This window comes from Phyllobates terribilis, unplaced genomic scaffold, assembly GCF_046119375.1.
Source record: "Phyllobates terribilis strain yellow unplaced genomic scaffold, ASM4611937v1 Scaffold_1__5_contigs__length_1240528914, whole genome shotgun sequence".
NCBI classification, from domain to species: Eukaryota; Metazoa; Chordata; class Amphibia; order Anura; family Dendrobatidae; genus Phyllobates; species Phyllobates terribilis.
The window spans coordinates 1,094,792,664-1,094,806,503 of NW_027362761.1; the positions used below are offsets into that span (position 1 = coordinate 1,094,792,664).

At 41.8% G+C, this 13,840-nt stretch overlaps 1 protein-coding gene across 4 annotated transcripts in view; it reads left to right on the forward strand.

Moving 5' to 3' along the window:
- PDS5A (PDS5 cohesin associated factor A) overlaps positions 1-13,840 on the forward strand; it is a 134,953-nt gene that overhangs the window by 67,617 nt on the left and 53,496 nt on the right. For all 4 annotated transcript variants that reach the window (XM_073645828.1, XM_073645835.1, XM_073645817.1 and 1 more), the window contains exons 17-19: positions 20-135; positions 327-432; positions 710-870. In XM_073645828.1, coding sequence (XP_073501929.1) covers positions 20-135; positions 327-432; positions 710-870 — 383 coding nt within the window. The remainder of the gene's footprint in view (positions 1-19; positions 136-326; positions 433-709; positions 871-13,840) is intronic.

Here is a 13,840-nt window from a genome sequence, read left to right on the forward strand (position 1 = left end):
TTTTTTTTTTTTTTTAAAGCGAGAAATTGCCAGAAAACTTGCTAACCCTAAGCAACCAACTAATCCATTCTTGGAAATGGTAAAATTTCTCCTGGAAAGAATAGCTCCTGTGCATATAGATTCAGAAGCAATCAGGTATTTATAACTTGTTGGTTTGTTGTACCATTGGATTTAACATTTAGATCAGCTCAATAATTCTAACAAAAGTTTGATTTGCTACTGCACCATCTAGTAGTCCACTTTTAGCAAGACCAATAAATTAACAGGAGCAAGAGCCCACTCATTGAGCCCCCATTTATAGATTTGCAACTCATTTTCTATTCCAGTGCATTAGTAAAGTTGATGAACAAATCCATTGAAGGTACTGTAGACGATGAAGAGGAAGGTGTGAGTCCCGATTCTGCAATTCGAGCAGGACTGGAACTGCTTAAGGTATTCATTTTTTTATTTTTGTATTACTCCAGTATAAGAAGAAATGCAAGTGTTGCTTTTGACCACTGCACGTACCAATCCCTTTTGTACCTGCTTTTTTCTTTTGTAGCTAGTTCTAATAGGTGGGCAATGATAACATGATTTTTTTTACTTTTGTTTTATTTGTGGATTGTGCTGAGGTTTTGCATAGTTTCTGGTAATGGATTAGCCACTGCTGCTTCTCCTAATGGTAGTAATACGCTAATTGTAAAATGAATTGACTTATGTTTCCTTATAGGTACTGTCCTTTACACATCCAACTGCATTCCACTCGGCAGAGACATACGAGTCTTTCCTACAGTGCCTTCGTATGGATGATGACAAAGTGGCCGAGGCAGCCATCCAGATATTTCGCAACACAGGGCATAAAATAGAAACAGATTTGGCACAAATTCGATCGTAAGTCATTTTAAAGTACAAAATATAATTTGTATTTCTCTTATCGCTGCATTGGGGGACACAGAAAAAAATATCGGTGTATGTATAAACACTGAGGGGAATTTATAAACCCCATATCACTATATAGAGCAGTCTCAGGAGCTGAGCCCGCTCCATACAACTTGAGTGCTGGCTGCCTTATGTAGCTGGAATCCGAGAGTAACTGATGCGACCATATTACAGTCATGGCCAAAAGTATTGAGAATGAGACAAATAGTAATTTTTCCAAAGTTTACTGCTTCATTTTTTGTAATGGCAATTTGCATATACTCCTGAATGTCAAAGAGTGATCAGCTTAACAGCAATTACTGTACTTGCAAAGTCAATATTTGCCCAGAAAATGAACTTTAACCCCCAAAACACATTTCAACATCATTGCAGTTCTGCCTTAAAAGGAGCAGCTAACATCGTTTTAGTGATTGATCCATTAACACAGGTGTGGGTGTTGAGGAGGACAGGGCTGGCGATCAGTCATGATTAAGTAAGAATGACATCACTGGACACTTTAAAAGGAGGCTGGTTCTTGGTATCATTGTTTCTCTTCAGTTAACCATGGTTATCTCTAAAGAAACACGTGCAGCCATCATTGCACTGCACAAAAATGGCCTAACAGGGAAGAGTATCGCAGCTACAAAGATTGCACCTCAGTCAACAATCTATCGCATCATCAAGAACTTCAAGGAGAGAGCTTCCATTGTTGTCAAAAAGGCTCCAGGGCGCCCAAGAAAGACCAGCAAGCGCCAGGACCGTATCTTAAAACTGTTTCAGCTGCGGGATCGGACTACCAGCAGTGCCGAGCTTGCTCAGGAATGGCAGCAGGCTGGTGTGAGTGCTTCTGCACGCACTGTGAGGCGGAGACTCTTTGAGCAAGGGCTGGATTCAAGGAGGGCAGCAAAGAAGCCACTTTTCTCCAGAAAAAACATCAGGGACCGACTGATATTCTGCAAAAGGTACAGGGAGTGGACTGCTGAGGACTGGGGCAAAGTCATTTTCTCTGATGAATCCCCTTTTCGATTGTTTGGGACATCTGGAAAACAGCTTATTCGGAGAAGAAGAGGTGAGCGCTACCACCAGTCTTGTCTCATGCCAACTGTAAAGCATCCTGAAACCATTCATGTGTGGGGTTGCTTCTCAGCCAAGGGAATCGGCTCACTCACAGTCTTGCCTAAAAACACAGCCATGAATAAAGAATGGTACCAGAATGTCCTCCAAGAGCAACTTCTCCCAACCGTCCAAGAGCAGTTTGGCCCCAACAATGCCTTTTCCAGCATGATGGAGCACCTTGCCATAAAGCAAAGGTGATAACTAAATGGCTCATGGAACAAAACATAGAGATTTTGGGTCCATGGCCTGGAAACTCCCCAGATCTTAATCCCATTGAGAACTTGTGGTCAATCATCAAGAGACGGGTGGACAAACAAAAACCGACAAATTCTGGCAAAATGCAAGCATTGATTATGCAAGAATGGACTGCTATCAGTCAGGATTTGGTCCAAAAGTTGATTGAGAGCATGCCAGGGAGAATTACAGAGGTCTTGAAGAAGAAGGGGCAACACTGCAAATATTGACTTGCTGCATTAACTCATTCTAACTGTCAATATAACCTATTGGTACTCATAATATGATTGCAATTATATTTCTGTATGTGATATAAACATCAGACAAACACTAATAAAAACCAGAGGCCAGCAGATCATGTGAAAATATAATTTTGGTGTCATTCTCAAAACTTTTGGCCATGACTGTACTAGCTCAGATAGCATCACTTTAACCTCTTAAATGCCACTACTAGCTGCATTTAACAAGTATATAAGATGACTGCTGTCAGGTTTGAGCCTATTTACACCTACCCCTCCCCCCTCAATCTACATGAACCCATAAGTTGTAATAGCAGCCAGTCTCTTTTTAAGTCATACATGAAAAAAGCGAGGTGGCACACCGATTGTAATAAAATCTTCTTTTATTCCATTTCTGTTAAAAATGCAGGGAAGCAGCACCTTTTGCGGAAAAGCAAAAGGCGCCGCTTCCCTGCATTTTTAATGGAAATGGAATAAAAGAAGATTTTATTACATCGATGTGCCACCTCGCTTTTTTCATGCATGAATTGTGACTTACTTCGTTTCTGGAGGGAGATTGATTGCTCCAGCTGATGAGGTCGAGCTTCTGGAGTCGCTGCAGTGCTGGTTGCCTGTGCATTTGTATATAGTTTCTTTTTAAGGCCTCATTGTCTGCCGTGGTAGTATTCCTATGAAGTCCAGCTGAGGACTGTGCTTCCTAAGAAACCACTTATTTTACAATACACTTCAATATTATAGTATACTACAGTATTCCAGTGTATTGTATAGGCTATCAAGTGATCGTAGGTTCATATCACCTAAGGAATCTAATTAAAAATGCAAAGACATGCAAATAATATATACAGTACAGACCAAAAGTTTGGACACACCTTCTCATTTAAAGATTTCTCTGTATTTTCATGACTTTGAAAATTGTACATTCACACTAAAGGCATCAAAACTATGAATTAACACATGTGGAATTATATACTTAACAAAAAAGTGTGAAACAACTGAAAATATGTCTTATATTCTAGGTTCTTCAAAGTAGCCACCTTTTGCTTTGATGACTGCTTTGCACACTCTTGGCATTCTCTTGATGAGCTTCAAGAGGTAGTCACCGGAAATGGTCTTCCAACAATCTTGAAGGAGTTCCCAGAGATGCTTAGCACTTGTTGGCCCATTTGCCTTCACTCTGCGGTCCTGCTCACCCCAAACCATCTCGATTGGGTTCAGGTCTGGTGACTGTGGAGGCCAGGTCACCTGGCGTAGCGCCCCATCACTCTCCTTCTTGGTCAGATAGCCCTTACACAGCCTGGAGGTGTGTTTGGGGTCATTGTCATGTTGAAAAATAAATGATGGTCCAACTAAACGCAAACCGGATGGAATAGCATGCCGCTGCAAGATGCTGTGGTAGCCATGCTGGTTCAGTATGCCTTCAATTTTGAATAAATCCCCAACAGTGTCACCAGCAAAGCACCCCCACACCATCACACCTCCTCCTCCATGCTTCACGGTGGGAACCAGGCATGTAGAGTCCATCCGTTCACCTTTTCTGTGTCGCACAAAGACACCGTGGTTGGAGGCAAAGATCTCAAATTTGGACTCATCAGAACAAAGCACAGATTTCCACTGGTCTAATGTCCATTCCTTGTGTTCTTTAGCCCAAACAAGTCTCTTCTGCTTGTTGCCTGTCCTTAGCAGTGGTTTCCTAGCAGCTATTTTACTATGAAGGCCTGCTGCACAAAGTCTCCTCTTAACAGTTGTTGTAGAGATGTGTCTGCTGCTAGAACTCTGTGTGGCATTGACCTGGTCTCTAATCTGAGCTGCTGTTAACCTGTGATTTCTGAGGCTGGTGACTCGGATAAACTTATCCTCAGAAGCAGAGATGACTCTTGGTCTTCCTTTCCTGGGGCGGTCTTCATGTGAGCCAGTTTCTTTGTAGCGCTTGATGGTTTTTGCAACTGCACTTGGGGACACTTTCAAAGTTTGCCCAATTTTTCGGACTGACTGACCTTCATTTCTTAAAGTAATGATGGCCACTCGTTTTTCTTTACTTAGCTGCTTTTTTCTTGCCATAATACAAATTCTAACAGTCTATTCAGTAGTACTATCAGCTGTGTATCCACCAGACTTCTGCACAACACAACTGATGGTCCCAACCCCATTTATAAGGCAAGAAATCCCACTTATTAAACCTGACAGGGCACACCTGTGAAGTGAAAACCATTTCCGGTGACTACCTCTTGAAGCTCATCAAGAGAATGCCAAGAGTGTGCAAAGCAGTCATCAAAGCAAAAGGTGGCTACTTTGAAGAACCAAGAATATAAGACATATTTTCAGTTGTTTCACACTTTTTTGTTAAGTATATAATTCCATATGTGTTCATTCATAGTTTTGATGCCTTCAGTGTGAATGTACAATTTTCATAGTCATGAAAATACAGAAAAATCTTTAAATGAGTAGGTGTGTCCAAACTTTTGGTCTGTACTGTATATTTTTTTTAAATATAAAAGGTGGTCTCCCTATATTTTCCCCAAATGTAAATGACAAAAGGTTAAAAACAGCAGATTTAATATTACCACTTGCATAAGTTAATAAAATACATGAAAAAAAAAGGTTGTAACTAGTGTTGAGCGAGTATGTTCTATTAACCCTTTCAGCGAGTATGCTCGGGCCGAGCTCCGAGTATTTATAGCTGCTCGGTGATATGGTTGAATCGCTCCCGTGTGCATGATTTGCGACTGTTTGACAGCTTTATTACATGTGAGGAATGTCTATTTCTTACACATTCCTCACATGTAATAAAACTGTCAAACAGTTGCAAATCATGCACACGGGAGCGATTCAACCATATCACCGAGCAGCTGTAAACTATGGGCACACAAGTTTTTGAGGAGTTTGGATCAGAAACTGAGAGGAAACTCCAATCCTCCTCCAAATCTCAAAGTCCCCTAAAAAAAACTTTGATTTTCTGCTCTGACAACTTGGCAAAAAGACTTTGTCTACAAGTAGTTTTCTCGTCTAAGGAAAGTTCTGTCCTCAGGCACACTTGGATGTAAAAAATAAAAGAAAAATGTGTTTTACTCATTCTCCCAATGGCTGAGTCTCCAGCAGAGCCACTGACCTGAGTGAGTGACTGTAGCGCTGTCAATGTGACATCAACACTGTAGACCGAGAACAGGCAGTGGCAGAGACTCGGCGCAGACTCGGTGCGGGTGAGTAAGCCCTCATTCAAACGTTAATGATTTCTCAGTCTCTTCATTGGGGGATACAGTGAGTGTTATCTGCTGACTGATAGTTGGCTCCTCCCTTGCAGACTACTTCCATCTGCAGGCACTGGACTACACCGGTTTAGCCTAGTGTCAAGTAGGAGGCAGACAATGGTCTGGGATCCAGAGGTGTTTTTACCTATTGGTATTTCCTACTTGATTGTAACTTCTTCTTCTTTGGGTTTACCATTCCTGCTTTCATGGCAGAGCTTTATCCTGGGAGTCAGATATTGAATTTTCTGGCTAGAAATTGCACTTCCAAATGTCCAGACCCTACAAGCGAAGTCCTATCTGTAGAACATTTTATGCAAGTGAACCAGATGGTGCTCTGACCAGTTCCCTTAATGAGTCAGACCTACTAAATGAGACTTCTCAGTATGGCGATCCACGTAGGACCAATTGCTCCTTCTGATAAGAGCCAGACCATCGCCAGAGGTCTTTCAGTATGATTTATCGTGCAAGCCAACCAGACTGTGCTTTGACCACTCCTCAGGGTGAGTTAGACCAACAAGCAGAGACCAACCAGAATGAGATTTCACACAAGTAAACGAGACAATGCTCACCACTTCCCATAGTGAATCAAAACAACAAGCAGAGACCTCTCCTTATGATGCAAGCAGATCCGATAGTACTCTGACCACTTTCCAGTCCATGTAGCAGAGACCTCGGTATGGTGTTTCACGCGAATCAGCCAGACGATTCTCTGGCTACTTCTTAAGCGAGTCAGTCCAACTGAGACCCAGTGTGGCGTATCGCACAGGCAGCCAAGACGTTACTCTACCACCTGAGCTTTTTTCGTCATGTGACTGGTTCATGGCTGATGTCAGGGCGCTTCTACATTCCAGGGGAATCTTTAGTTTTTTTTCCCTATCTTGATAATTTTCTCTTGTCCCATCTTTATCATGCTTGCTAAGGCCGTGGATTCTCTATCTCCTTTTCAGATCTAACATAGACTAGATCTGGTATTTTAGAGTCTTCTCCCGGTATTCAGTCCCATGCTGCTGGAGCAAACCGAAGCTCTCCTGCTGAGCAACCATTGGATCTCTGAACTATTCAGCGATCGCTTTTCTACAGGCGCGGTAGAATATCAGACGATCCAGTTTTCTTCTAGTCAAGCATCGCTGAGGCGGTGATATACGTGCAACCGGAATTCGGAACAAACCATTCAAGAAGACGTCTAGCAGATTCCTCCCTGGGCTTGTGTCCGGTATTTTTTCTCTTGTTACCCTCAATTCCAGGGTGTAATACCTCCACAGTAGGATATTCCTGAGTCCGCTGCTTGGTGTTCCTGCCACTCATTCTTGGACCTTACAGAGTGCACTTAATTTCTTTTATCCTAAGATGCAAGCCTTAGCATGTAGTCTTTACAGCCAGCTGTGGTTTAGCCTACTGTCTCATGGCCTGTTTTTCTTTTTACGGTATACGTCTCATTTCCCACCTAATAGAACTGCTTTAAGACTTAAAGTGGTTCCTGTGTCCCCAATGAAGCAAACGAGAAAAGGAGATATTTAAAATAAATGTGGGCAGAAGGGTCCCTACTGCTCCTCGAAAGGGCCCGACTTTCTAGCGGTGGTTGGGCTGAACTTCCCGGTTGTGGGATCCCAGTGTGCAGAGCCGAATCCCACAACCCTTAGTGGCCCCTCTTGCAGTGAAAAGGCGAGATTTTTGCGTCGGTACTCAGTGGCTACCAAACAGTATCATCCTTAGAGTGGTGACTGTTCATACTTATTAACCCCTTTACCCCCGAGGGTGATTTGCACATTAATGAACAGGCCAATTTTTACAATTCTGACCACTGTCACTTTGACAAGGTACAGCAATAGGGGTTCAAGAAAACCACACAGGAAAAATGAGTATTTAAAGCGAGTGTAGTGCTACAAAGAGTTAAAACTTAACATTTATTACAACTGAATAAAAAAGTAATACACAAGTCCAAAGGACCTAAAAACAAGTATAAGCCTGTCTGTGATAGTGAGTGACCCTAAAAATCAATAGCTCATTATGTCCAGGAATATAACCATATGTGATACCAACATAGTCTACCTGTAACATCACACAGAAAATGGCGGGAAAATAGTAACGGAGCTCTCAAGACAGTGTCTCAAACGTATCGTGTCTCAGCCCACAAGAACCTTAATACATTTACACAATTGATGGTGAGCCTTTAAACACCTATAAATATGTTAATGGAACGACCTCACCAGATAGAATGTTGGTTCTTGCTATCTGGCTTTAAGACAGCTCCATGTGATGGAGCATCCAAAACCTTATTCAGCCTCCAGCAACTCACAGCACACCGCTCCCAACGCGTTTCATTGCCTCAGCTAATCATCAGGGGAGAAGAGGGTGTCATGCGGTATAGAAGCTGGCACAGTGTAATGGATAAGCTGAGCGTTTGATGCCAGCTTCTATACCGCATGACACCCTCTTCTCCCCTGATGATTAGCTGAGGCAATGAAACGCGTTGGGAGCGGTGTGCTGTGAGTTGCTGGAGGCTGAATAAGGTTTTGGATGCCCCATCACATGGAGCTGTCTTAAAGCCAGAGAGCAAGAACCAACATTCTATCTGGTGAGGTACTAATACGTATCTGGCCCATAAGGCCCAGGGCACAGATACGTATTAGTATGCCTTGGGCCAGAAAGGGGTTAAAGTAAATGGCAGCACTAGATTAGTGCATTTTCCCTGTGAGAAGCACAATAGGCTTAGGTTCACATGCAATGTAGAGCTTACTGATTTGTAGAACACTTGTCATAGTTTTTAACATAGTAACATAGATTTTAAGGTTGAAGGAAGACTAAGTCAATCTAGTTCAACCCATAGCCTAACATGTTGATCCAGAAGAAGGCAAACACTAAGCTCCACATTGGGGAAAAAAATTCCTTCCCGACTCCATACGACAATCAGACTAGTTCCCTGGATCAACGCCCTATCAAGGAATCTAGTATTTATAACCTGCAATATTATACTTTTCAAGAAAGGCATCCAGGCCCTTCTTAAATGTTAGTAGTGAATCACTCATTACAACATCATGCGGCAGAGAGCTCCATAGTCTCACTGCTCTTACAGTAAAGAATCCCCGTCTGTGATTATGATTAAACCTTCTTTCCTCCAGACGTAGAAGATGCCCCCTTGTCCCAGTCTCAGGCCTCAAAGTAAAAAGATCAGTAGAAAGGTCTTTGTACTGTTCCCTCATATACTTGTACATAGTAATAAGATCACCCCTAAGCCTTCTTTTTTCCACAGTAAATAACCCCAAGTGTAATAACCTGTCTTGGTACTGCAGACCCCCCAGTCCTCTAATAACCTTGGTCGCTCTTCTCTGCACCCTCTCTAGTTCAGCTATGTCTTTCTTATACACCGGAGACCAGAACTGTACACAGTATTCTAAGTGTGGTCGCACTAGTGACTTGTATAGAGGTAAAACTATGTTCTCCTCATGAGCCTCTATGCCTCTTTTAATGCATCCCATTATTTTATTTGCCTTTGCAGCAGCTGCCTGACACTGGCCACTAAACGTGAGCTTGTCATCCACCAATACACCCAGGTCTTTTTCAGTTACAGTTTTGCCCAGTGTTTTACAATTATGCATATAATTATACATTTTATTTCCTCTGCCCAAGTGCATTACCTTACATTTATCCCCATTAAAGCTCATTTGCCATTTATCAGCCCAAGCTTCTAGTTTACATAGATCCTCCTGTAATATAAAATTGTCCTCCTCTGTATTGATTACCCTGCAGAGTTTAGTGTCATCTGCAAATATTGAAATATTACTCTGTATGCCCCCTACAAGGTCATTAATAAATATGTTAAAAAGAAGCGGGCCCAATACTGACCCCTGTGGTACCCCACTGTTAACTGAGACCCAGTCTGAGTGTTTTCCATTAATAACCATCCTTTGTTTCCTATCACTGAGCCAATTCTTAACCCACATACATATATTTTCCCCTATCCCCATTGTTCTCATTTTATGTATTAACCTTTTGTGTGGAACCGTATCAAAAGCTTTTGAAAAGTCCATATACACAACATCCACTGCATTTCCTTTGGTCCAATCCAGAACTTGCCTCCTCATAAAAGCTGATCAGATTAGTTTGATAGGAACGGTCCCTCGTAAACCCATGTTGATATTGGGTCATGAGGTTATTCTTCTTCAGATACTCTAGTATAGCATCTCTTAGGAAACCCTTCAGGATTTTACCCACAGTAGAGGTTAAGCTTACTGGCCTATAATTTCCAAGTTTGGTTTGTGTCCCCTTTTTGAATATTGGCACCACATTTGCTATACGCCAGTCCTGTGGTACAGACCCTGTTATTATGGAATCTTTAAGGATTAAAAATAATAGTCTATCTGACGTTACTTAATTCCTGCAGTACTCACGGGTGTATCCCATCCGGGCCCGGGGATTTGTCAACTTTAGTGATTTTTAGACGCCGCCGTACTTCCTGTTGGGTTAAGCAAGTGACATTTACTGGAGAATTTTTGTTATCACTAATCATGTTTTCTGTCATGCGATTTTCTTGTGTAAATACGGTTGAAAAAAAAATCATTTAGCATATTGGCTTTTTCCTCATCTTCATCCACCATTTGACCCAGACTATTTTTAAGGGGGCCAACACTATCATTTTTTAGTTTTTTACTATTTATGTAGTTAAAGAATATTTTGGGGTTATTTTTACTTTCTCTGGCAATGATTCTCTCTGCCTCAATCTTTGCTGCCTTGATTTGGTTTTTACAGAATTTATTTAATTTTCTATATTTATTTAATGCCTCAACACTATTATTGAGCGATACCATCCGATATCGGGAAATATCGGATCGGATTGGATCGGACCGATACCCAAAAAATATCGGATATCGCCGATTCCGATACCGGAAACCAATGCAAGTCAGTGGGACACAAATATCGGAATGAAAATAAACCCTTTCTTTCCTTGTAGGTTAATTCTACATGAAGGAAAACAACTAAGAATAATGCAGAATGTATTACATGAAAAGCCGGCAATTCATCAGCGGCATACACCGGTACCCGACAATTTAGAACAGAAAGAATAGAGCATCACACATAGATTAGATAGATAGAAACATGTCAGTCACATATATAAGAAGTACAGTGACAGTGTTGCTTACTGTACTTGTCATTTAGTGTTAAAATAAAGGATTTATTAAAAAAAATAAAATAAAATAAATTGGCGTTGGGTTCCCCGTAATTTTAGTCTCTAGCGGAGGTTAAGCAGACGGCTGGGGCAGATGTTTGAAGCCTGGGAAGGGGGTAATACCCACGGAGCTTCCCAGGCTACTAATATCAGCCCCCAGCTGAATACCTAGCCTTTACTAGCTATTAAAATGGGGGACCCCCCCAAAAAATGACATGGGGTCCCCCCTATTTTAATAGCTAGCAAAAGCTAGGCGGACAGCTGGGGGCAAAAATTAATAGCCCAGGAAGGGTGCCATGAATATTGGCCCCCTCCCAGGCTAGAAACACCAGCCGTCAGCTGCCCCAGAAATGGCGCATCCAATTCTGGCACTTAGCCTCGCTCTTCCCACTGCCCTGTAGCGGTGGCAGGGGGTAATGGGGCTGGGGTTGATGTCCGCTTATAATGCCAGCTGACATCAAGCCCAGGTTAGTAATGGAGAGGCGTCTATAAGACACCCCCATTACTAATCCCATAGTCAAAGTTAAAAAAAACACAAACACCCAGAATAAAGTCCTTTAATTGAAATAAACACACAATTTTTTAATGTTTTAAATTAAACCATACTTACCATCACGCCCATTCCAGCTGAAGCCAATGTCTTCTTCAATAAAAGTAAAATAATAAAGCAACCTCATCCTTACCTTTCCATGGTTCCCAGTACGGCTCCAGCTCTGCTACATTCACATGACAGGCTGGACCGCAGCAGAACGCTGCCATCCAGCTTGCCATGCCGCAGACACTGAGAAGCGCAGGCTTGCTTGCGCTACTCAGTGTCTGGCTGTGACGGCATCCAGATGAGCCGAGATCATGTCCAATGAACTCAGCTCACCTCATTCACGTCACTGACATTGGCTTCTGCTGGAATGGGCGTGATGGTAAGTATGGTTTAATTTAGAACAATAAAGAATTGTGTGTTTATTTCAATTAAAGGACTTTATTCTGGGTGTTTGTGTTTTTTTTTTTTTAACTTTGACTATGGGGTTAGTAATGGGGGTGTCTTATAGACGCCTCCCCATTACTAACCTGGGCTTGATGGCAGCTGGCATTATAAGCTGACATCAACCCCAACCCTATTACCCCACTGCCACCGCTACAGGGCAGTGGGAAGAGCGAGTGATTTTTAGACGCCGCCGTACTTCCTGCTGGGTTAAGCAAGTGACATTTAATGGAGAATTTTTGTTATCACTGATCATGTTTTCTGTCATGCAATTTTCTTGTGTAAATACGGTTGAAAAAAAAATCATTTAGCATATTGCCTTTTTCCTCATCTTCATCCACCATTTCACCCAGACTATTTTTAAGGGGGCCAACACTATCATTTTTTAGTTTTTTACTATTTATGTAGTTAAAGAATATTTTGGGGTTATTTTTACTTTCTCTGGCAATGATTCTCTCTGCCTCAATCTTTGCTGCCTTGATTTCGTTTTTACAGAATTTATTTAATTTTCTATATTTATTTAATGCCTCAACACTATTATTGAGCGATACCATCCGATATCGGGAAATATCGGATCGGATTGGATCGGACCGATACCCAAAAACTATCGGATATCGCCGATTCCGATACCGGAAACCAATGCAAGTCAGTGGGACACAAATATCGGAATGAAAATAAACCCTTTCTTTCCTTGTAGGTTAATTCTACATGAAGGAAAACTAAGAATAATGCAGAATGTATTACATGAAAAGCTGGCAATTCAGCAGCGGCATACACCGGTACCCGACAATTTAGAACAGAAAGAATAGAGCATCACACATAGATTAGATAGATAGAAACATGTCAGTCACATATATATGAAGTACAGTGACAGTGTTGATTACTGTACTTGTCATTTAGTGTTAAAATAAAGGATTTATTAAAAAAAAAAAGTCACTGACATTGGCTTCTGCTGGAATGGGCGTGATGGTAAGTATGGTTTAATTAAGAACAATAAAGAATTGTGTGTTTATTTCAATTAAAGGACTTTATTCTGGGTGTTTGTGTTTTTTTTTTTTTTAACTTTGACTATGGGGTTAGTAATGGGGGTGTCTTATAGACGCCTCTCCATTACTAACCTGGGCTTGATGTCAGCTGGCGTAAGCTGACATCAACCCCAGCCCTATTACCCCACTGCCACTGCTACAGGGCAGTGGGAAGAGCGAGGCTAAGTGCCAGAATTGGCGCATCCTTTGGATGCGCCATTTCTGGGGCGGCTGATGGCTGGTGTTTCTAGCCTGGGAGGGGGCCAATATTCATGGCACCCTTCCTGGGCTATTAATATCAGCCCCCAGCTGGCTGCCTAGCCTTTGCTAGCTATTAAAATAGGGGGGACCCCACGTCATTTTTTTGGGGGTCCCCCATTTTAATAGCTCGTAAAGGCTAGGTATTCAGCTGGGGGCTGATATTAGTAGCCTGGGAAGCTCCGTGGGTATTACCCCCTTCCCAGGCTTCAAACATCTGCCCCAGCTGTCTGCTCAACCTCCGCTAGAGACTAAAATTACGGGGAGCCCCACGCCAATTTTTTTTTTTTTTTTTAATAAATCCTTTATTTTAACACTAATTGACAAGTACAGTAATCAACACTATCACTGTACAGTCATGGCCAAAAGTTTTGAGAATGACACCTAAATGATATTTTCACATGATCTGCTGGCCTCTGGTTTTTATTAGTGTTTGTCTGATGTTTATATCACATACAGAAATATAATTGCAATCATATTATGAGTACCAATAGGTTATATTGACAGTTAGAATGAGTTAATGCAGCAAGTCAATATTTGCAGTGTTGCCCCTTCTTCTTCAAGACCTCTGTAATTCTCCCTGGCATGCTCTCAATCAACTTTTGGACCAAATCCTGACTGATAGCAGTCCATTCTTGCATAATCAATGCTTGCATTTTGCCAGAATTTGTCGGTTTTTGTTT